This window comes from Pleurodeles waltl, chromosome 2_1 (genome assembly GCF_031143425.1).
Source record: "Pleurodeles waltl isolate 20211129_DDA chromosome 2_1, aPleWal1.hap1.20221129, whole genome shotgun sequence".
Taxonomy (NCBI): domain Eukaryota; kingdom Metazoa; phylum Chordata; class Amphibia; order Caudata; family Salamandridae; genus Pleurodeles; species Pleurodeles waltl.
Window position 1 is genome coordinate 462,119,301 of NC_090438.1, and position 23,670 is coordinate 462,142,970.

At 43.0% G+C, this 23,670-nt stretch overlaps 1 protein-coding gene across 2 annotated transcripts in view; it reads right to left on the bottom strand.

Annotated features, from left to right (window-relative positions):
• BTK (Bruton tyrosine kinase) overlaps positions 1 to 23,670 on the bottom strand; it is a 448,809-nt gene that overhangs the window by 272,715 nt on the left and 152,424 nt on the right. For both annotated transcript variants that reach the window (XM_069213457.1, XM_069213465.1), the window contains exons 2-4: positions 13,522 to 13,683; positions 7,678 to 7,776; positions 1,292 to 1,357 (exon numbers count right to left, since the gene is read on the bottom strand). In XM_069213457.1, the coding sequence (XP_069069558.1) occupies positions 1,292 to 1,357; positions 7,678 to 7,776; positions 13,522 to 13,662 (306 nt within the window). In that variant the 5' untranslated portion in view covers positions 13,663 to 13,683. The remainder of the gene's footprint in view (positions 1 to 1,291; positions 1,358 to 7,677; positions 7,777 to 13,521; positions 13,684 to 23,670) is intronic.

The following is a 23,670-nucleotide window of genomic DNA, read 5'->3' on the forward strand; positions in this document are numbered from 1 at the left end:
CATCGCCAGAGTGACCCCCGGGTCCCTCCATTGATTGCAATACTAAACCGACACCTACTTTTCACACTGCACCCAGCCGCCCTTTGCCGCTGAGGGTGTATTTTGTGTGCCTGTTTGTGACCCCCCCCCCAGTGCTATACAAAACCCCCCTGGTCTGCTCCCCGAGGACGCAGGTACTTACCTGCTAGCAGACTGGAACCGGAGCACCCCTAGTCTCCATAGGCGCCTATGTTATTTGGGCCCTACTTTGACCTCTGCACCTGACCGGCTCTGTGTTGCTGGGAGTTTGGGGTTGCCTTGAACCCCCAATGGTGGGCTGCCTATGCCCCGGAGACTGAACTTGTAAATGCTTTACTTACCTGCTAAACTAACTTGTCCTTACCTCCCAAGGGAATTGCAGCGTCCACTTTTGAAATAGCTTATTGCCATTTTTGCCAAAATTATGTACCTTACTGTCTTACTTCAAAGTTCCATACTTACCTGAGCCAAGTACCTTACAATTTATATACTTACTTGAATTCTGAATCTTGTGGTTCTAAAATAAATTAGGAAAAGAATATTTTTCTATATAAAAACCTATTGGCCTGGAGTTAAGTCTTTGAGTGTGTGTTCTCATTTATTGCCTGTATGTGTACAACAAATGCTTAAAAATACCCTCTGATAAGCCTACTGCTTGACCACACACCACAAATAGAGCATTTGTTTTTTGTCACTATCAACCTCTAAGGGGAACCCTTGGACTCTGTGCACACTATCTCTCACTTTGAGATAGTATATACAGAGCCAACTTCCTACATATACCTTTAAGGGTTGCAAGTCAATCATACAAAAACCCACAATGCCCTTAACGGTGACCAGCGGACTTTTCAAAATGGAATACAATGTATTCTCACAGAGAGCCTTCTGTGAAACTGGACTGTGGAAATGCACAGTCAATAACCAGAAGACAATCAAATATACAGTGGACTTTAAATTAGTTGCGTCTCAAAATACAACAGAAGAATTAAATATGAAAAAATGAGAAAATCTACTTACTCTGCTAGTGTTTGGATGAGTTAATGAAAGTATGAGAGGGCCAAGGGATGAGGGTATCATCGGAGCATAGCCATGCAGTTCCATAAAGCTACTGACAATAGCTGAAGATAAAAGTTCAGCCTCACCATGCCACTCCGCCCACCCCTTTCCGAGAAATCTCTTAAAGGTTGTGTTAATCGCAGACATTTAATTTGGTATGTGACGCTAGACAGTATTCACCAAAGAACATTTTGAGTTTATAATCCATAGAACTCACCTGAAAAGGGTAAGGGAAACGCTCAATCTTAGAACGCTGCTCAGTTTCATCTTCATCAGCCCTTTGCTGAAATAAAAAGAAGCAAGGGAACTGTCAAAATATATTTCATTGAGTACAATCTACCTGGTCAAATATACTATATGGCACAAAATGGACCTTTGTAAGTCCAGAGGACACAGGCTACAAAGATTTATTCATACTAATCAATAATCGTGGCCTTAAACATGATGCCTAAATTAAAACCAGTCCCATGGGTTAGGATCCAAGCCAATTAAAGTACTACATTGGATTCGACTCAGTCTTTAGAATTAGCTCTGTGTGAGTGAAATGAAAGTTGCATTGTCACCAACTCTGATTCAGACAACGGACTTCAGGCAGTAAAGGCAATGTAGGAGCAATCAATGTTCCAATGGATAACCATTGCATAAGTGAAGACCAAGGTAAGTTCCTCACTGGCACTTACTTTTCCTCATCCAAAATTTACGGAGAGCAAGATTAAATTAAGGAGTGGACACCCTGAGAGCAACTAGTTAACAGAGCTTCCCTGCACCATCTCCCATAAGTAGTCCACTGCCTGGAGTACGTCCAGTGGACTTTTAAGGATTTGGCCAGGTGCATTGTGTGTAATTCCAAACTTCCAAGGGCCATCTCAAAGCCTCTAGATCATTGGATTTGTGTTTTGGAAACTTTGAACCCTCAATGGGAACTTCAGGATTTAGCTTGCTTCCCCATTTGTCCTATGTAAAATATAATAATGTATTGAAATGTTAGTTTAATCTTTAAAAGTTGCTTCTTTATGAATAGAGCTTGTCAATAGAAACGTATGAGAACTGGGGTAATCTCATGGAGTTATGTGCTGTACTTACCTTGACTTGTTTTGCCTTATAGAAAGAAGTGCTGAGAGAATGAAACCAAATTGATAATTGTGTTATGAGTTGTAGTTAAATGTATATTATGTTTAGAATTTGTTTTAGTTACTTTGCTAAATCGATGGAAACTGCCCTGTTCCCAAGAATATATCGTCATCCTATTGGTTCAGACAATGACCTCTCTTCACAAGACTTTGCAGAAAGTTGCATTTTGCCGATTTTGTTATATACCTGCATGTTCCCAGATTAAAGACTCTGGATTTTTCCTAGTCGGCTTGAGGGTCTCTTTTGCAGACTTTCTGGAGAGCAGTTCGATTCAGATACATTCTGACTCAGACTCTTTGCTGATGTTTCTGAGATTGATTCTGGGAAATACTTTTGATTCTACATTTGATCTCATGCTGTTCTGAGACTTTACTGAGTTTCTAAAACCTCTCTTTATGGGAGTTCTGTCACAACTTTTGTGCTTTTATTTCTCAAACCTTGAACTCTATGAGTTCTGGTGATATTCTTTTTCACATTATTTAGTTTAGAATAGGGATAATCTCTATGTAAAGCACTTTGCGCTTTGTTCTGTAATTGTATTGAAAATCTTATCACATGCTAATAAAGAATTGAATTACTAAACACATTTAAATAAACATTTTAAAGCTATACCAACAATCTCATTATTGACTCCTATAAAACTGAATGATATTTAAAAATGTTGAAAACCTGTTGATTGAATTGCAACTCTGACCAATTTCTTTTCACTTCAAAGGTCTCACGTCTTGGGCCCAGTGGGGTGTGGGAACTTCATGTTTCCAGCTACACTAAGGCCCTCATTCCAACCCTGGCAGTCTCTGACCACCAGGGCGGAGGGCAGCGGAAGCACCGCCAACAGGCTGGCGGTGCTTCCTGGGCTATTCTGACCGTGGCGGTAAAGCCCCGGTCAGAAAAGGGGAACCAGCGGTTTCCCGCCGGTTTTCCCCTGGCCCAGGGAATCCTCCATGGCGGCGCTGCTTGCAGCGCCGCCATGGGGATTCCGACCCCCTTCCCGCCAGCCTGTGTCTGGCGGTTTTCACCGCCAGAACCAGGCTGGCGGGAACGGGTGTCGTGGGGCCCCTGTGGGCCCCTGCACTGCCCATGCTACTGGCATGGGCAGTGCAGGGGCCCCCTAACAGGGCCCCACAAAGATTTTCACTGTCTGCTTAGCAGGGCTATTCTGACCGTAGCGGTAAAGCCGCGGTCAGAAAAGGGGAACCAGCGGTTTCCCGCCGGTTTTCCCCTGGCCCAGGGAATCCTCAGCACCGCCATGGGGATTCCGACCCCCTTCCCGCCAGCCTGTGTCTGGCGGTTTTCACCGCCAGAACCAGGCTGGCGGGAACGGGTGTCGTGGGGCCCCTGGGGGCCCCTGCACTGCCCATGCTGCTGGCATGGGCAGTGCAGGGGCCCCCTAACAGGGCCCACAAAGATTTTCACTGTCTGCTTAGCAGACAGTGAAAATCGCGACGGGTGCCACATGCACCCGTCGCACCCCTGCAACTCCGCCGGCTCCATTCGGAGCCGGCTTCATTGTTGCAGGGGCTTTCCCGCTGGGCCGCTGGGCGCTCTTTTGGAGGGCGCCCGCCAGCCCAGCGGGAAAGTTGAAATGGCCGCCGCGGTCTTTTGACCGCGGGGCGGTCATTCGGCGGTGACCGCATGGCGGGCGGCGACCACCGCCCGCCGCGGTCAGAATGACCACCTAAATCTTTAACTATTGGAGTTCCTATAGTCCCTGCTCCACCACAGGGTCTTAGAGAGAACAGAGAGTGCTGAAAGGGCAACCAATAGAGTCAAAGGCGAGCTTCAGAGGCACACAATAACTTGGAGCACCTTGTGAATGGCGCTAGATAGCAATGACAAAAAAAGTTCCAGGATTGCCCAAAATAGACTTTGCCTCAGAGTGACTGATAAAATATATCAGATGGCCGTCTTGGACTTTGGTGAAGTTTCTGATAATTTTCTAGAGCCTAGGCCTACTACACAACATATATATGTAAATAAGGAGTCCGTTGATTTGTTGAACACTGCATTAAAGTGCCTAGCAACTGTCCCTGATCCATCTGACAACTAAGGCAGTACCTTAGGTAGGTACTCATCAAGTTTAACTAACCAGGAGGGGAGGTTCTCTTATATGGGCGCGGGGGCACCATCCCCTTTATTGTTCCCCAAAAGTGCTTTTAATTTTCTTTAGTACTGTTAACAGTATTAAAAAAACAAAGATAAACTGGGGGCAGACCTTTAAATACACTCACCTCAGTGGAATACTTCTCCTGTTCTCGACCTTGACTAGCATCTCCAGGCTGCCGTCAATCACCAATTGCGGGCTGATGAGATCACAGCCCTGAAGCATGTGAGGTCATCAGCTTGGCAAAATCATTGCCTTCTGGTCTTAACTCCTCCACCTGATGACATGAGTGAAATGTTAGCCCCTGTAGCACCAGGAGCTGCACGTCCATCAAGAGTTGGAGCCAAGCTACCCACCTTTTCACTACTCGTCACAGGGAGGGGTGAGGTCTGCAGACTCAGTGACCCCACCTTAATCTGTGAGGAGCTGTGACCGGGTGGGATTACAGGCTGCAGGCGGCGAGCTGGGCATTTGAGTCTGTGCAGCAAAAGTTTTCTACTTCATGACAGCCTTTCCAGGTTCCAACGTCCTGCTTCCCAGACTTCCTTTGGAGTGTGTCTGTGCTCCAGAAGCATCTTTCCGTCCTGTGTTCCCACCAACATTTGCAGGCCTGGGGTAAGTCTCTTTTTGAAGTTTAATGGATTAATGGCATTGCTTTTAACTAAAATGTTTAAGGGATATGCATGAGTTTTTTTAATGGCATAATGATTGGCTCTTTAATGGCAAATAACGGAACTTTACACCATACGCACTTGAAATGGAAAAAATAATGTAAGTTAAGCTAATTGGGGAAATGCATTTTTACATTGTGAATGCTCTGATGATTAATGGAAGCATTGGTGATGTTTGTGTGTGTACATTGTAACATGCACAGTTTAAAGCAGACTGTCGGAAAATGTGCAAAACATTCCATGGATAATGTAAAAGGAGAGCTCTAAAATATACATTTTTTGAAACTTGCAATGACACTGTACTTAGAGGTAGGCCAAACCTTCCTTTCTTTATCAAGGAAGCACTTCAAAACGCAGCTGCTAACACCCTGCGTATTAAGAATAATACATTCAGAGACTGGCATTACCTGTTCAGGAGTGCTTGTTTTATTCCAAAAAGTATGTGAACTGTTTTTTGTGAAATATAAAAAGCTTGGGAATATCCCTCCCAATAGAGCCCTCCCACATTAGCCTTTGGTATTTCACTACATCTCTCTGTAGAAGCAAAGAGAGGAACACTACAACACGTGCCACACATGAAGTGCACAAGCTTGTTATCTTAGTATGATTTGTCCTGCATCCTGTTCCGTTAGATGTACTGACAGACCTAAACACGGCACAAAATGGACTCTTAGCCCTAAACCTCTTTGGCTTATTTTCTTTTGTTTATTGAAACTCATGATTTTAGTCTGCACCAACGTTACTAGTCCTAGGAGAAATTTCAATTATGCTGCATAATTTCTAGAATTTTGTTGTGCAAAATGCCTGAAATTACACCATGTTGCATAATTATTGCACAGCAAAAAAACAACCAGAACGCAAGCTGATGTTGATTGCAGATCTTCCATTTTTAAAGCTTCATTATTTTGAATGAAATGAGTCATTGCATTCAAAATGAATACCAATGCATTTTGTGAAAAATGCTGGATTTCCATTTTACCTATTTATTCATAATTTCACCCTACATTCCTAGAATTGTGCATAATTACAAAAAAGCAACCCCCAATCATTACCAGATCAGTCATGTCAAAAATATAGCATATCTCCCATTAATGACTAGTCTCTCTATTAAAAAAATGCATCTTTAAACTTTCTGTACTTTGAAAAAGTTGTGCTCACTCATTAATGTAGAATTGGTGGTTTCATTTTACACCTCACCACTTTCATACTTTACCAGCCGCCCCTGCTAACCAGTGTTGTTACAAGTGATGCCTCACCAAGAGGCCTTCCAACTAGAGTGCCAAATTCATAATAGCCAATACCCTGCCTTCTAAGCCCTTAATCAATTAGGGCATGGCCCTGACAGCAAGCCACTAATCACCATTATCAAAAGAGGCATGAAGGCAGTGTCTCAGTAGTTGGCTTTATGCTGCACCTGACCACAAGGCACTTGTATATAGACTGTGTGATGCAGGTACTGCTGCATACATTTGTGCTCTTTGCAAATGTTAGGTGTTCCTTCTTTTGACGAAATACCAAAAACAGTTTGATTTCCCCATGCTTGTGAGCCTCCAGTTTGGTAAATTATCAAAAGGTAGAGAAATTTGTTTTCATAAAAAATGTGCATAACTCGCCACTGGATCCCAAGTGTAATATGAAAATAAAAGTACAATCAAATACATTTCTTCTTATTTATAAACAGTAATTATACATACATTACATTTTTAGGAAAAGCAAGAGGCCAGAAATAGGGTTTGGGTGATGTTATGAATCAGAACACTCTGTTTTCAATATCTATCATGACGTGTGGTAAGAAGACGCAGGGATGGACAACAGATTAACAAAGATGATTGCAAAGGGAATAACAGGTAAAGATAACTAGGGGTATGATTTTTGGCCAGGGGGTGGGTAAACAGGAATGCTGGTAGCAGTATAGGTGTGGAGAGGCATAATGGGTAAAGGAGATGGGCAAGGATGTGAGTTAGAAGTGGTTAAGGCAAGAGAAAAGATAGGAGAAACAAGAGAGCCTCCTCCAGGTAGAAAAGCATAGGTGCACATGAGAAGAAATAGGACGCAAGTTTCGCCCTTGAAAATGGCAACTAAATGATCTATGTAATCCTGATCAAAAGAGGAACTGCATAAAATATGTGAAAATGACAGGAATTCTCCAGGTTGGATTCAACAACTTGGAAATGGCATTACTTTTGGGAACGTTTGGAGAAACCGTTTTGCTGAGAAATTTCCTCTAGTATAGGTTTCCAAAAGGCTGCTCAAGAACATATAAAAACGACTTGTCTACTAGCAAAAGAATAAGAAGTGTGAATAATACTGGGGCTAAGATACTAGGTTGTAGACAGGAACATCTGCCTAGGTGATTTTTGAAGCAGACTAGAAAACCAGCCGATGTGGACATATTCAATAGCCATCTCTTAAGAGAGGTCCCAGTCTGATTTAATTAAACACTAGGAGAGAGGGGAAACAAATGGCTTTGGTAATATAACAAATGGAGTTGTTTGTCTGATGACAATGACTCACGTTATAAAGTGAGAAGAAGCCACGCCGGTCCAGTACAAAGTTGCCAGAGTACACCATCAGGGAAAATGCCTCATAGCTGAGGAACGTTTACCAGAAACGAGCTCGTATGGGTCCTAGAACTATAGCCGAATGCAGCACACTTAAGAGGACTAGAAAAGGAAATTTCAGCCATTACTCTCTTACCAAAATCTGCCTCTCTGGTGGTGGGTTTTGTTCTGGGATGACTTTTTCAGCGCAGATGATTTTATCTATGTCAACTGTACCCTTCTTGCTGCCTTGCCGCTATAAAACAATAAGATGGCCAAAAAAAGTAAGAAAAAAAGTATCAAAGTTAGCTAATTAACCATTGCTTTAATTGACAATACAACATTTGCAGAAATCGAGGAAGTTACAGGTCCTACATGACATGGATCAGTTTTAGAGTATCCTATCACGTCTGGAAGAATGTAGAAAGTATTGGTCCCTGGCTAATTGCAGTAAAACTAAACCTATAATACCATATTAAAAACAAAATTGCAATTATAACACTCCCCCCCAAAAAAAGATATCCACCTTCGTTTACTCTCATATTATATATTTGAAGGAAAATGGCTTGTGAGTGGAGCATGGAATATCAGGCACAGACTCCTTCTCAAAATTTCCTAAACCGGGAAAAACAAAACTTCGAAACAAGCTTTCTCATCCATTACCCCACGACTTCTGATCACGGTAGACTTAACTCAGGCCAACTAACATTTCATAAACAACTGAAAACACACTCGCGCACTTCAGTGACTCAGAACTACCCGCGTTTTCTCTCATTCAGTATTGTTTTTTTATTTTGTAATATGTGTATTGTGATTCTTTATGTTAACTGCAAATATGTCATATGTAAGGCGCTCTGCTGCCCTTAAATAGATAAAATAAAAATCAATAAATATCACAATTGGAACAAGTTAGGCTGTGTCATTTGTATATCTGTGAAGCTGCATGTTTGATTTTAGACAGTGTTAGCATAAGTGGCCTTGGGCATGGAGAACAGACTGCACCACCTAGCCACCCAAACGCAAGCTGGTTTAAAGACTTTGTATAGTGGAGTCTTCCAACTCTATTAGTGTGTACTCACATAGGGCTGAACAAGATGGCCTACTCCAAAGACTTACTCCCTGATACTTCGCTGGTGCCACTGACTGCAGAACTACACTCACCCTGCACCTCTCCACTATGGATTAAGGAATTCATGTGTTTATTTAACAGGTAGCAGTTTGTAACATTCCAATCACAAATTGTGTACATTAGAACACATTTTCTTTTGTAGGACAACAGACGAACTGAGTGGGATTAAATGTTGATGGTATAAATTAAGTGAGCCCTTGTATTAGGGCACGAAAGCGGTACAAACAGACATCTGAATAAAGTACAACACAAAGCAAAGACAATTGACCACCTTCATGGGCAACATGGGCAAATGTCTCAGCTTGAGGCGTACATACAACATTTAAATAACTAAAGTATTTGGCCACTTTGTGTCCACAGTTCACTTCCATGGCCCTCAGTTTTCAAGAGGTGCATGTTTAGTGCTGTTTTAATTTTTTGTAGTGTTTTGTTGGTACTGATAATTTTGTGGGATAGTGGCCCAAAAAAGTGGAAGGACTGAAATCTGATTGACGCACAGGGCGGTTTAAGTATGGCTAGAGGGTGCTGACAGACTGATCTTAAGTTGCATGAGAGATTCCATCTTGATCATGTATCTGAAGTTCATTCATTAAATGAATAACATGTTTAGTTGAAAACGCAAATCTGTTTCTTTAAGAATAAGCTGGAAAGAAAAGGGTGCATGGGAAAGGAAATGTAATGTGGAAATAGGAATTACACTAACCATTAAGTGTTTTCTTCTACTCCTTACAATGGCGTTAACCTACGTTCAGTAGATAGTTTAGTTACAAAATGTGAACATGATAAATATAATGTTTCATATTTACTTTGTTTAGATAGATTAGTCGGTGGAGATGTCCTATTCTCATGAAGACGTCAAAGCCTGATTGGATGAACGAGTAGCGGAGACGAAGAAAGAAGTTGCAAATTACAAAACTGAATCATAAAACAATGTGTGTTCCTAAATTAGTGGCAATCAATCCTCTTCCCATTCTGAGACTCTGCCACTTGTTGAGGGTTTTCAGACTTCTCTCAGACATCCTCTGGGATACTTTTCAGACTCATTTGGAGCTGTTTAACACTAAGATTCATTCTGAGACTCTTTACCTGAAATGTATTTCCTATGAAACTTTACTGCATTTCTAAATGCTTTCACATCTCTGAATTTACAAAATTTGTATGGATTCTTCTGATTGACTGGTTATTCTTTTTCTTTACAAAATCATCCTTTAGATTAGATCAAGGAAATTAATTGTATAGAAGACACATTATGTATTGTTCTGTCTAACATTGATTTATTAAACTTTGAGTGTAAAAATGTGCTTCTGTTAATAAAGATGAGAAACTAAGAAAATTGATAGTAAAAATACTAAACTTTCATCTAACTCTCATCAATGACTCCTATAAAAATGTAATTGAAAATTTGATAATTGTTAATGAGTTGATTTGCAGCTTCTCCCTGGTCATAACAAACCTCTAAGAACTATTGTTTATGGTCAAGTAGTAAGCAGAGATTTTAAATGATTTATACTGAGGCACCGCTCTTACAAAAAGTTCCAGCTGACTGTCAGAGGTTGAAAAGAATGGTCAGGTTTCTTGTAGATGTGGCCATAGTCATTGTGTACAAAGGGAAGTTGAGAGTTAGTAGGAGGGTTGTCATAGAGAACATGGGAAAGAAAATGGCATCTGTTTTCATTGATTTCAGCATGATGGAGCAATTGATCATCCAAAGGCGAACAGCAACAAGAAAATGTCACAACACTGTTCAAAAGACCATGGGCAAGCAGGTGCCCCTGGGCTCAACCTTTTACTCTTGATGTCTAGGGCCCATCCTACTATGGGTCGTGAGCAACTGGGTCAAGTACTATACCGACAGCACTTGACTTTCAGTGGTAGCATAGGTCGAGCAGTCCAAGACTTCTTGGGTTGGGAGGGAAGTAGTTGAAAGGTGAACACAGGCTCAAGACTCAAAATACATTCAGCAACACCAATAAGTGAATTCCCATCCAGATACCCACTATTATGACAAAAGTCGTATTTATATATGAATACAAAGTGAAATGTGACACATACAAACCATATACACAGTCCTCGTAAGCCCAGAAATCTAGTGTAGTCTGGTCAGTATCCTGAACCCCATGTCCCTGTCTAATGGCAGTGGCTATTCCCATTTACGATAGAAAACATTCAGATATACCTCGCTAACAAATCCAAGCCTTAGAAGTTCAACATTGGATTTTTAGTGGTCATAGAGCTCCAGCGATATAACACTATGAGGCAGAGCAAATTCTCCTTAGCTCTCTCACACCACAATCAGTCTTACTCACTCTTGCTGATGTTTTGCAATAAGGCAGACCCTGGGAGCATTCAACACTCCAGCAATGCAATGGGCTGAAGCATCTGCTATGATGAGCAGTAGTCTTGTCACTGCAGGCCAGGGGGCTGGTCGCCTGTGGTGCTCCTCCAATGATGCAGTAAGTTCCTCTGATTTCAGTGGCAGGCGTGGCCAGTCACTCTGTTTCCTATGCTTCAGTTGTGTCTTCGGCACACAGCTCATCATCCACTGTTCTTCATGGTCACAACCTATACTCAGCAATGGCACTACCTCTTGGCATACTGTGCACCAGGGCGATGGCTCTTGTCCTTCATGGTAACCTACTCTTGCATATAGGGTCGCTGACTTTTGGTCAGCACATGGGCTGACGACCCAATCAGTGTTATCTTCAAGGTGGCTCCCTCTGACTTAAAGGGTTGTGGACTTTTCTCAGCACATAGGTGGATGGCCTGATTGATGGAACATCAGCAGTATTTTCATGGCAGCCCCCTCTGACATACAGAGTCACCAACATCTTTCAGCACACAGGCAGATGGCCTGATTGTTGCAAATGCAGTGATATCTTTGACGGCCACCTTTGGCATAGAAGGTTGCTGACTTTTCTTAGCACATGGGTGGACGGCCCAAGCAGTGTGACAGCTATTATCCCACATGTAGCTCTGGGGATTCCCCCACTGGACCTCATTCCCTCCAGGCACTCTTCTTCTCTTCTTCACATGGTCATCTGGTCTCGACAGGAAGTTAGGAGCACCAGCTGCAAAGCAAATGGTCTTGATTTCCTTGGGTTAGTCCACTCACACAGGTGGAAGACTGAGAGACCTTAATCCCCAGTCATTGTCACACAAGACAGAACTCTTGCTGAGCTTCTCCATGTCATGGTAAACAGCCACGGCTGACTGTCTCATGGCTGACAATATTGGTATTCGATCTTCTCTTTATATAATCCATTTACAGACTTGATATCATTTAGAGTTTTATGCTTTGAGGTTTGTGTTGTGGGGGGGTGCATCCTTTAAGGTGTCTGCTCCTCTGTCTTGGCCTTTGCTCATGGAGCAGTCTGTCACAGCAGGAGCAACTCCAGTATACATAGCCCCTCAACAGTCCATGGGAGTTACTTACAAATCAAACCTGAAGTCAGTCTCACTGATGTTTGCCTACCAAAAGGCTACACACACCCCCAGACCTATACTTCATAATTACATTTGCAGCCCCATCTCCTTCCTCAAATGTGCCAAGGCCCCACTGATCAGTGACTTTTTCAGAATCAGAAAGCCCTTTTGAAGTGCACTGGAGAACTTGACTCTCCCTTTCTCTAATTTGTGCCCCATCCAGCTCTCAGGATTGTATCAATCCACATATCATTCTGGGGCATTTCTCCACCTCCACATGCTTTCCAAGGCCATGGATTTCCAGAAGGGAACCCACAGGCCTCCTTGTATTGGACAACTCACATGCACACATAAATCACAGCACACAAATGCAAACCCACATGAGCTGCACTGCACTACATGCTAACATGATGTAGGCCAATAGTGAGTTAAGTAAATTGCTGCAGAACTTTACATTGGTGAGTTGGTAGTCCCCACTCCAGTGACAGGTAAAAATGCGTACTCAAACTACTGGTTATTATTACTAAACCATGGTATGCTGCCACCACTGTGCTTGTGCTACTTACCTCCTGGTAAGGACAGTAGTCTTTTACTACTGTGAGCACATCTCTTTGGGCATCCCACCCAGTCTAATAATATTGCAACCTGCGAGGCAGGCCTAAATCATAGTGCACACTCATGATCTGTGTTTGCAAATGCCTTAAAATTTGAACCAGGATCCAGATATATTTGCAGTTGGGGCACTTAGAGCAGGGGCGCATGTCCTTCAAAATCGAGGTACTCTTTCATCCCAGCAGACAGCCAGAGATAAATAATTGCAAGAGGGATTACAAAGTAGGGAACAAGAAGAATGTTTGGGTGTCATCTGCATATTGGTGGTTGGAGAACCTAAACAAGGAGATGATGTCACTGAGAGAAGTGGTGAAGAGAGAGAAGAGGCGTGGACCCAGGATAGACCCATAGAAGACACCAATAAGTATCTGCGTGGGATGTGGTTGTCAGTCAACAGAGGAGAACCATTCAGAAAGGTATGAGGAAAACCAGTTGAGAGAGAATTCTGGAATGCCAAGGGACTATAGGGGAGCTAAATGTGTTTAAAGCTGCAGATAGATCAAGAACTGATTGTTAATCTGATGGAGCAGAGAGTACAGAAACCTGATTGGAAGGAGTTGGTCATATTGTTAAAATCAGAAAGACAGACAGGGAGTTGCGTATGTTTGATGTTTGTGTCATCCGTCGCATGTAACCAATAACATCTCAAGTCTCATGTATCGTGAACTTGAAATGACTACATTTGAGGTTACAAATGGATGCTCCTTAAATCTGGTTCAATTCCATTTGTAAACCTATTCAGTTCAAAGTTTTAGTTTTCTTAAGAAATCCTTTGCTGCACTACTGATGTACCATGCCTGTGATAAGCATAACCAAACCAAATGTCAGTAGACTTACCCCACGTTCAAAATCGTATTCATAGTAGGTGAGCTTAGTTTCAGTCAGCACAAAGAGCCTTTTTTTAAAGTTGAGTGGAGATGTCTTCTTCTTCTGTTGGGAACGCTTCAGGAAGATGCTCTCTAGGATAACTCCAGCCATGGCTTTTTCCTAGGAGTTCTCCTGTTTATTACAAGCAAAATGATTATCAATGCCTACGTATTGATGAAAATGAGTTATCACACAGTAATTCTTCTGGGCAGAGGTATTCAATGTTCTAATAGGCACGATGCAGTTGGGCACTTCCTAACAGTGCAAGCTGCCTAAGATAGACCAATCAGCAAAATGCAATTGAAAAAAAATGAATTAATAGAATATGATGTTAATGATATTCATAATGTTGAATCTAAGTAGGAATTCAGATTCCAAAATTCTATAGAAGATTGTTGTTGGTCATTCATGCACATATAAAACTGGGAAGACGTTTACCAAAAACGAATTTATCTTTTTTGATCTGAAATTAAAGCATATTTTTGAAAAAAAAATTGAAAAAAGTTTAGGCAAGTGTAAAAGAAAAGTGATCTTGGTCAAGGGTTACAGCTAAGAAGACAGGATACTATTTCTCAACACAAGATATTCACTTTTTGGAGAGGCACTCCAATACGACCAAGATGTTATTTTGAGTGGGACTGGGTGTACGGAGTTGGTGTACTGCAGTGTAGCTTCCTAGTACCTCTCCTCCTTCAGGGATGAAAACCCTAGTGAACCCCCTTAGGGTAGGGCGTGGCATGAAGCTTATCAATAAGAACCATTTTGAAACAGATAGAAAGATATGTTTTTATTTGCTAATTATAAGACACCATTTTGCAGAATTTATTTTTAAGAGGGATAATTGATTATCTCCAATTGAGTCTCACACACAAAGTCCACGTCAGCGGTGTTGCTAACCCAACCTCCCCTCTTAGGGCAGCTCATCTGCATCCCTAGCCTTCATACCGCTCAGTGATTAAACAATCTTCATAGGTCCGATTCAGAATGATTTTTCTGTGATTAGTTGTGTCTTGCACAAGCCATAGATGTGACTTTCTCCCAGATTTCTTGGAGTAAAACATACTTTTTAAAAGGAAAATAAACTTTATGAATGTAGCTCTCAAGGTGTTAGCTACACTTCCAAATGCTTTGTGGATTATGCCCCCATCATGTTCTAACAGATATCTGTAAGAAGCTGCCCTGGTGTGTGGTGGGTACCTATGGTACTTATACCTTACACCGGGTCTAGGGTTCCCCTATTAGTGAAATGTAAGCACTTTCTAGAAGCCAGGCTCTCTAGGGGTAGCTGGGGATGAGCAGCCAAGGCTTATCTAGGAGGAATGCAAAGCTCATGCAATACCACTGCAGTCGCACAGCACTTACACACATGGAAGAAAACACTCAGTGTTACAAAAATAAAGGCACTTTTACTGACATAATTACCAAAAACACTAGGTAGGCAATACCCCAACAGGAAATATGTAAACAAAGTAAATATGTATACTAGTAATCAGAAATAGGCATGAACAGCAATAGAAACAAGCATTTGCAATGCAATGGGTCTCGCGTTTGCTCGAGTTAGAGCTATTGGCATTGTAAATTCCTACCAGGATGTTTCTTGCCACATAAATTGAAAATGAAAAGTAAAACAGTTGGCAAAAGCGAGTCGACTGAAAGTGCCACAGCCAGCATGAGCGTGAAGAAGACCAACAAATGGAAAAAGAAGTTTGCTTGCAGTCAAACGTATCGGCAAATGAGCAATTATCTATGTAACAGGGTTGATGTCCAAGGCGGTAACAAAACCACCCCATGGAGGGACAAACGTAAAGCATTTACCAATGATAACAGAGGTTTTTTTGAAAGGTAAGCCCATGAACAAGTGAAAGTGATGGGCGTGTGGTGGGCGTGGTTAAAAGCCCACAAGACTTACAACAAGTCAAAGCGCTTGCGCGCCGACCTTAAAACCAATGCTGAATACTAGTTCCATTGTTTGAAAGATTTCACAGCATCCCACGCATAAGCTGTCTCCATGTCCTTGATTTAATTTTTAAGGAATGCCACTAAGAGTTTTAAATCAGCTCCTTGCTGGAATAAGAAAGACGATGATCGTTTTCTGAAGTTCAAAAGACTGTGCACTGAGTACCTGTCTAGTAGTGATGCACTTCAACATCTACATCTGTGACTGATAAGACCCAACTTTTCAGGAACATACATATGTATCTAATAGAACATTCACAGCTCTGTTGTTAATTTATTCGCCTAGCGTGTGTAACGTTTAAGGAACCTCAAGTTTCACCTTTGAAGCAGCCGAAAATCTATACCCAGTAACACATCCGCAGGCTTGTTAACAAAGGGGCTTATGCAGTGTTTAATTTGTGCAGGTGCTTGGCTGTTGCGGGCAAAAGCACTGATTTTTGGCGACCATGACTTATTTTTAATCATTAAACTTTGACTCTGAAGGAAAGAAAGAAATGCCAAAAAAGGAAGAAAGAAGAAGGAAGAGAATGACTCAAAATCACTGACAGAGAAATTAGGGATGAAAAAGAACCCTCAAACGTGAGATAAAGAGACAGAGAGTGTAGGGTGATATAAGAAAGAGATATGAGGTGGAATCCAGCCTAAGCAGCATTGGTGCCTCGCAGCAGGCTACTAAGAAAAAGTTTGGGCCCTGCCCTTATATTTTTCACAATCAAGCAGTGCCATTAAGCCATTATTGTGAAGCTCTACACACACACTGGGTGCACCTGTCACAGACTGGAGCTGTGTGACTGACAAAAGTAAATGTGCTGTTTCCAGGCTGTGCAGTAGCTATAGAAGTAGTAGTGCAGACTCTGAAGCTATCCGCCTTGCCTGTGGGAGACCTTGAAGGCAACCACAAGAGTGGCAGTCGCAAAGTGCACCCACCTTCCTCAGGGCCCCATCAATATACCCAGTATGTGCACATGTACCTTTTGAAAGTTCATCCACGCCTACGAGTCTAAACACCCGAAAAACTTTACAAATAAATTATGCAAATAACACATAGGTTCAAATGGCTGAATATCAGCTCGTTTCGGAAGTGTGGGTGGTTCCACAGAATGTTTTGTCAACACACTTCTTCAATCTGTTTTCGGGGGTAGTGCCTCCCAGTAACAGAAAAGGAAACGCTGACTCGATCTAGATTTGTTGGTCTGCTTTAGCAATCTCTTATGATCTTAAAACATAAGCGGTCCCAGTCTTCCGTGAGCAGATATTATAACAAAAGCAAAATGGATAAAACTCTACCTCTTTTGGAACATATTTGGATCAGCTTTGCCTGGAAACTCTTTTGATGTAAACTTTTTTTCTGGTGAATCTGTTGAGAATTGTTTAAGAATATTTCAATTAATTGCCAAACTACTGGCAATAAACGTATGTTGTTTATTTATCCTTTCCGCCATGGTCTTATAGGATAGCTGTGGTTTAAGTAAAAAGCGTCCTTGTAGTTCAGCTCAGCTCAGAAATATGATAGGCAAGTGGGCCTGCTGGGATACAAACGTGATCTCCAGCCTGCAAATAGATGTTTGAAACAAATGCTTTACCTTACTGAGCTATCTCACTAAAAATAGGTTATTTTGCATATTTTTGTAGCGTAAACATCCTACCACATAGGGCTTTAAAGCTCTTAAGAGAAGTTACAGTTAATACAGCGAAAGCTCTGAGTGTAAGGGACAACACAAAGAAACGTGACACAGTACAGGTGCGGGATTTAAATGGTGGTAGAAAACCCCAAGAATTGTTCATCCATTTTAGGAAATCAATGCATGCATTGAATGGAATAAATCCAAGCATTCTTAAATTAAAAGAACAGGATCATCCTTGGGTGTTTCACTTGGATTTCCCACTACAGTGCCCAGTATCCACCTTGAAGAAGAACATATGACTAAGAACTATTTCTTAATTATGGTATTCAAATACAAAAACGAGTCCCTGAATGGCGTTAGCCGGCGTTAAATTTTTTGACGCACAACTGCGTTGGCGCAGTTGTGCGCCAAAAAGTATAAATACGGCCCTGCCTGTTTTGACATCCACATTCCTGCACTGACCACACCATCTGGTCTAAGCCTGTGTCAATACCGTGAGAAAGTGAAGCACACGCAGTAGTCTGCCCACGCCCCTCTCAGCAAAGAGAAGTGACAGTTTTGCTGTTGACACTTTAAAGACACACATGGATGCTGCCCTCACTGGAGACTGTCTTTCTGCTTTAGCAACTGCCAGGGTGTTGCTAATGGATACGTATTTGGAAAATAATCAACAAGAAAAGAAAACAAGTGAGATCGCGCTGCGAAAAAAGAGAAAAAGTAGTCCACAAACCAGACAGAAAACAGCAAGCCTCGTATGTTTTTAGTACTTGGTCGCTGCGCTTGAGGAGGGCTAACCACCAGAAAAAGCATGAGGTATGCACGCCTTCCACTAATGAAAGCAAGCAGATTTTAAAAGGCAAGCCCACGAACCAATGAAAGACACTGACGTGACATGGGCCGGGCTCCGAGCCCTTTTCTAACTACTACAGCATCTCGCAAGCGAGACGCATGCGCAAGCGCATGCTACGCAGGCTCGACCCTAAACAGTGCAATAGCAAAAGGCAATAGTGACCCTAGGGGGAGCCAAACCATAAACTAAAACAATGGAATGCAAATGCAGGACCCCCACTCAGGTAAGTGAAATCTGTAGAGGGGAGCTGGAGGAACTAGGAACCCAAAAAGATAAGTAACACAGTGTCCCCCAGCGACAAGGAAAAAAAGAGTAAATTACTGGATTATCTCCAAATTACAAAAGGGACTGAAAATAAGGATAATGCAACACCCAGACAAGACTGCAAGAAAACAGCGGTGGACCCTGAAGTGGGAAGACCTGAAAAAGAAGGGGACCAAGTCCAGAACTCAGAGAAGTGTCCAGTGGTGACAGGAGCAACTACCCACCTGTCTGTGGTTGCAGGAGTTGGTCGACGGTAGGACGAAGATGGTCAGCAATGCAGCCCCGGATGAAGAGTTCATGGAGGATGCAGTCGACATCCCATGCCGAATGGAAGATTGCACTCTGTCTGTGGCATGGAAAAGCCACCAACAAGCCTTGGCAAAGGCAAGAGTTGCGTTAGACAGAGAATGGAGCTGCCAGGGACCAGCAAGGTCCAGGAGGACTCAACCTACAGATGAGAACACTAGAGGGCCCTCAGCAAGGCAGAGAGTCCACAAAAGAAAAGGGAAGCCCCCACAGAAGACCCACTCAAAGAAGACCCAGGAGTCGCAGAAGAGCCCATGCAGCACAACTGAAGAAGGATCCCACGCCGTAGGAGAAGCATGCAGAGGTCTGTGCATCACAGGGAAGAGTGCACGGAGCCTGAAGATCCCTTGGAGGACATGCCAAAAAGCCTTGGTAGCTATGCGGTGCAGGGGTATACTATCCTGCATGGGAAAACAAGGGCTTACCTTCACCAAAGTTGGACTGCTGGCAGAGAGGCCCAAGGGGACCACTTCAGACCACCACCCATGATGCAGCATCCATGCAGCTCAAGATTAGAGGAGTTCCACACAGCTGATCGTTGTTGCGGTTGGTGCCCGCAGATGCAGGAAAGTGACTCCTTCAATCTAAGGAAGATTCCTCCTTCCTTCTTCTGCAGACTGAATACTTGTCGCCCTCAGAGGATGCACAGCTGGGGAAATGTTGCCGAAGTTGGAAGGAGCCATGGAAACAATGTTGCAAGCAGAGTCTTTGTCGCGGATGCAGCTTGTGGGTTCCTGGAGGGTCCAGTTGCAGTTCCATTGGCCAGAGGTTGAATAAACAATGCAGAGGAATCCTGCTGCAGTCTTGCTTGCCGAATCTAAGGACCCACCCAAGAGGGAGACCCTAGATAGCCCTGGAAGGGGGGTTGATCACTTAGCCAGGTGACCACCTATCAGGAGGTGGCTCTGACGTCACCTGCCTGACCTGGCCACTTAGATGCTCCCAGGGGCCTCTGCCCACCTTGGATTTAAGATGGCAGAATCAAGGGTTTCACGCCAGAGCAGGGACTGGAGAACCCTGAACTGGTGCAGACTGGTTTATGCAAGGAGGGCACCAAAAGTGCCCTTGAAAGCATACCAGTGGCTTGGGGAGGCTTCCTCTCCCAAGCCATTCAACTCCTATTTCCAAAGGGAGAGGGTGCTACTCCCCTCTTCCAAAGGAAATCCTTTGTTCTGCCTTCCTGAGCTTAAGATGATCAAGCAGCAGGAGGGCAGAAACCTGTCTGAGGGGTGGCAGCAGCGTGGGCTACCCAGAAAACCCTAGAAAGCTGGTAGGAGCAATGTTGGGGGTCCTCTAAGGAGCCCCCAGAGTGCATGGAGTCATACTTCCAATACTGGCAACAGTATAGGGGTATGATTCCCACATGTTTGATACCAAACATGCCTGGTTCGGAGTTACCATTATGTAGCTGGACATAGGTATCTATGTCCACTACACACGTAAAATGGTGTCCCCCCACTCACGAAATCCATGAAAATGGAGCTGGAGTTCATGGGGGCACCTCTACTCATACAAGGGTGTCCCCGCACTCAGGTACCTGCACCCTGCCCTCTGGGCTAGGAAGGCCTACCATAGAGGTGACTTACAGTGACCTGGTGCAGTGACCTGTAGTGAAAAGGGTGCATGTACCCTTTCACGCAGGCTGCAATGGCAGGCCTACAGATACACTTTGCATGGGCTCCCCATGGGTGACATAATACATGCTGCAGCCCATGGGGGACCCTTGGTGCCCCAATGCCTTGGGTACCTGGGTACCATATACTCGGGACTTGTATGGGGGCACCAGTATGCCAAATGTAGGGTGTGTGTGGTCCAAGCAACCACATTTGAAGGGAGAGAGCATAGTCACTGGGGTCCTGATTAGCAGGATCCCAGTGAACACAGTCAAAACATACTGACAACAGGCAAAAAGTAGGGGTAACCATGACAGAAAGTGGGTACTTTCCTACAATATCAAATAACCCATATTCTGGGCCTGATCTGTTCTGAGCCCCCAGATAAAATATTACTGTATAACTTTAACTTGTCACTTTCCGTTTGTGTCTTACTCTGGTTTTTCTCCTGCCCCTGGACTGTATGTGCCTTCCTTTTCTTCCCTCATTCACTCTTCTGTTTCCACTGTTCAATTTCCTCTTACCCCTTGTTTCGCCCTTAGCACCCTTCTAATCGCTCACTCCCAGTGACGTTCCCCTTCCTCCATTACGTCTTTCAAACAACTGCCCCCTCTGCTTACCCTCATTTCCCAAACTTGTAGAATGGTGGGCTCCACAATTTTCAGAATAACTGCTCTGCCACAGGCAGTGCTTAATTTGTAAATTGAGAGGTGCCGTGCTCAAAGCCCTTCTCTTAAACACGAGGCTGCTGTAATTAAATCTGCCAGCACTGAATACTGAGGCAGTGTAATCCTGAAGCCATCGTGGGCCTCTTCAATCCATTTACGGCCACCCCTGCCCCTTGAGCTCATCCTGCAAATTTCTACTTTCTCCCTTTATGCCGCTTTTTAGATTATCCTTCTTCCGTCTTTCACATATGTGTCTTTTGCTCGCAGCAAATGCTTAAGGCATAAGAATAAGCCCCGGCCCTCACACAAATGTGTCTTTTGATCGCAGCAAATGATTGAGGCATAAGAATAAGCCCCAGCCCTCACAAATAAGTGCCGGTGCTCAGCACCGGAAACAACAAGCACAAATTAAGTATTGGCCACAGGTAAATGTGTAATAACACAACGACCACTGCTATGCAGCTGCCGTATCATTGCAACTGTGGCTTCACTTCTTCCAATTCTCTCGGGGCAGTGCCCTCCCTCCACTTGGGGTCCTGCTTGCCTCCTACCTGCCTGCTTCTGCCAATTAACCTCTCTGTGTTCAAAGACCACGCTGAGAGCATAGCACAGAAAAAAGACACAACACTACACCAGTGCATTGTGGATTGCTGCCAAGAGGTTCTATGTCATGTAACTTTTTCAGGCATTCTTGGGTGTTTAGCGAACAACGTAGAGCATATGGCACTTTTAGTTTTCCTTTTAACATTACATGATTGAAATAAAGAACCATAGCATGCAAAGCCTTGTTGCCTAAAAAGGTAGGGTTATGGCATTGGTCTTCTTGGTAGGTATGGTAGATGCAGAAGATGGATTATTTTTGGACATATGGATAGGACCTAGACCACAGTTTACCTGTGTTAAAAAAAAGGGTGCTTGTACTGGTTCATTAACAATACAAACTGAAACCAATGGCAGCTTTGAATAATTAATAATAGAAGTGTAACTCGAATAATGTTAGAATTATTTCTAAAGGAGCAAAAACCCTTTTAATCCACCCCTAACGCAGCCATGATAGCAAGCAGGAGCATGTTTCCTTACTGTCCCAACCAGTTCAGCTCCATAGTTCACTGCCCAGGATTTGATGGAGAACAAAATTATAAAGCAGTTGCCCACAGGTGTCACAGCCGTCAATGTCATGTGCAACCAGATGACCCTCTGATCAACAATTTAGCCTTCAGCCCCTGTGCAATTGTGTTCTAGCCATTCCTTGTCATGTTAAACTTCAAAAGGCAAAATCCGGCAAAATAGAATGCACTGTTGGCTAAAAGTCCTGGAAGGGTTTAAAAGGTCACATCACGTGAGAGAACTTAGCAGCTTTGGCTGCATATGAATAGGAACATTGCTACCATAGCCAAAGCATGCCACAGTACTTTCTATACTTAAATTAAGGAGAAGGCAATCAGCCTGATGAAGATGCAATTTCAGCCTCGTGCAGGGGATGATGGGTAATCCAGGGGTAAAAACACTGTTCCTTCATGTTACTGTCTTTTCTGGCCACCACTGCAGGGAATTGTTGTCCCCATGCAGGATGGCACTTCAAAGACCACCATACTGCTCAACCGCAGTTTCACTCATAGAGCCTTGATAAACAGTGAGTGTGAAACCCAGAACCCAAAGTTTTTTGGGGGTCTTTAAGTATTGTCAATACCAGGTGTGTACAGCAACAGGATGTACAGGGTCTGAAACTGTTCGCGGTATTTCGAGGTGGTAATACCATGAGTTGAAAATGCATCAAATGGTCCTGTTACTAGCGCCAGGGCGCTCCCTTTGGAGTACCCCCGCATTTTATGAATGCTTATTGTATTGTATTGTATATTGTCTGGGAGTGGGATCTCTAGCAATGTGGAAACAAAACTTTCAGGGAAGATCACTTCTTGCCTTCAGCAGTCTGTCTCATTCACCCCTTGAACTGAGGAGAACCAACTTGTTAAAAATACGTTTTTCACTTCAAAGCTTCCTCATAAACCTTTATTAGATTTGTAGCATGTTTATCCAATCTCCTCTGGCAGCGAACCGATTGTAACTGACCACATTCAAATCTCCCCCAGAAGCTTGACACTCCCTGGAATGCTGTGACCTCAAAGTAATTGTCACTGCATTCCAGCCAAGTAATCTAGTGCAAACCACAACACATCTCCCTCCCTCATAATATCATATCAAAACACAACAATTAACAATCAATATTGAAATAATAAGTTTCTAATGAAACAAAATACATCCTGGAAATCATATGTGTACAAAAAGAAAACGAAACATATTATATACATATACACACATTCACTTTATGTAAAACAGTAAAGGGTTCCTTTATTTAATAAAATGTAGTTAATTAAGCCTGTAACTTGTAACTTTCCCGATTATGCAGTCCTTGTGCTAAGCAGATTTATATCTCTCTCTTATTAACAAAAACATTTTATCATCATTCAAATCCTCCACCCAATGGCACTCTTTAGGCATAGTTTCTGAACCAAATCTCATCTAGTTTTGGTAAACTAGATATACTCCAGACATCCCCTGAGTCTAAAATTGTGACATTCCTTTTAAAAGAAGTTTTCACAAAAGGACCCATGAATTGTGAATGCCCCAGTCTTATTATATTAGGTCTTTTCACTAAAACTATGTCACCAACCTGAAACTTTGATTCATGTACCCAATTCTTAGCAGCACAGAGAGTTTTATATTTATTTTGATGTTTCCTCCTACGCAGAACAAGCTCATCATTTGGAAAGTCCACATTTTGTTCCCCACTTATTTCTAGCCATACAGGATTGAGTTTACAATGTAGTTTCTTGCCT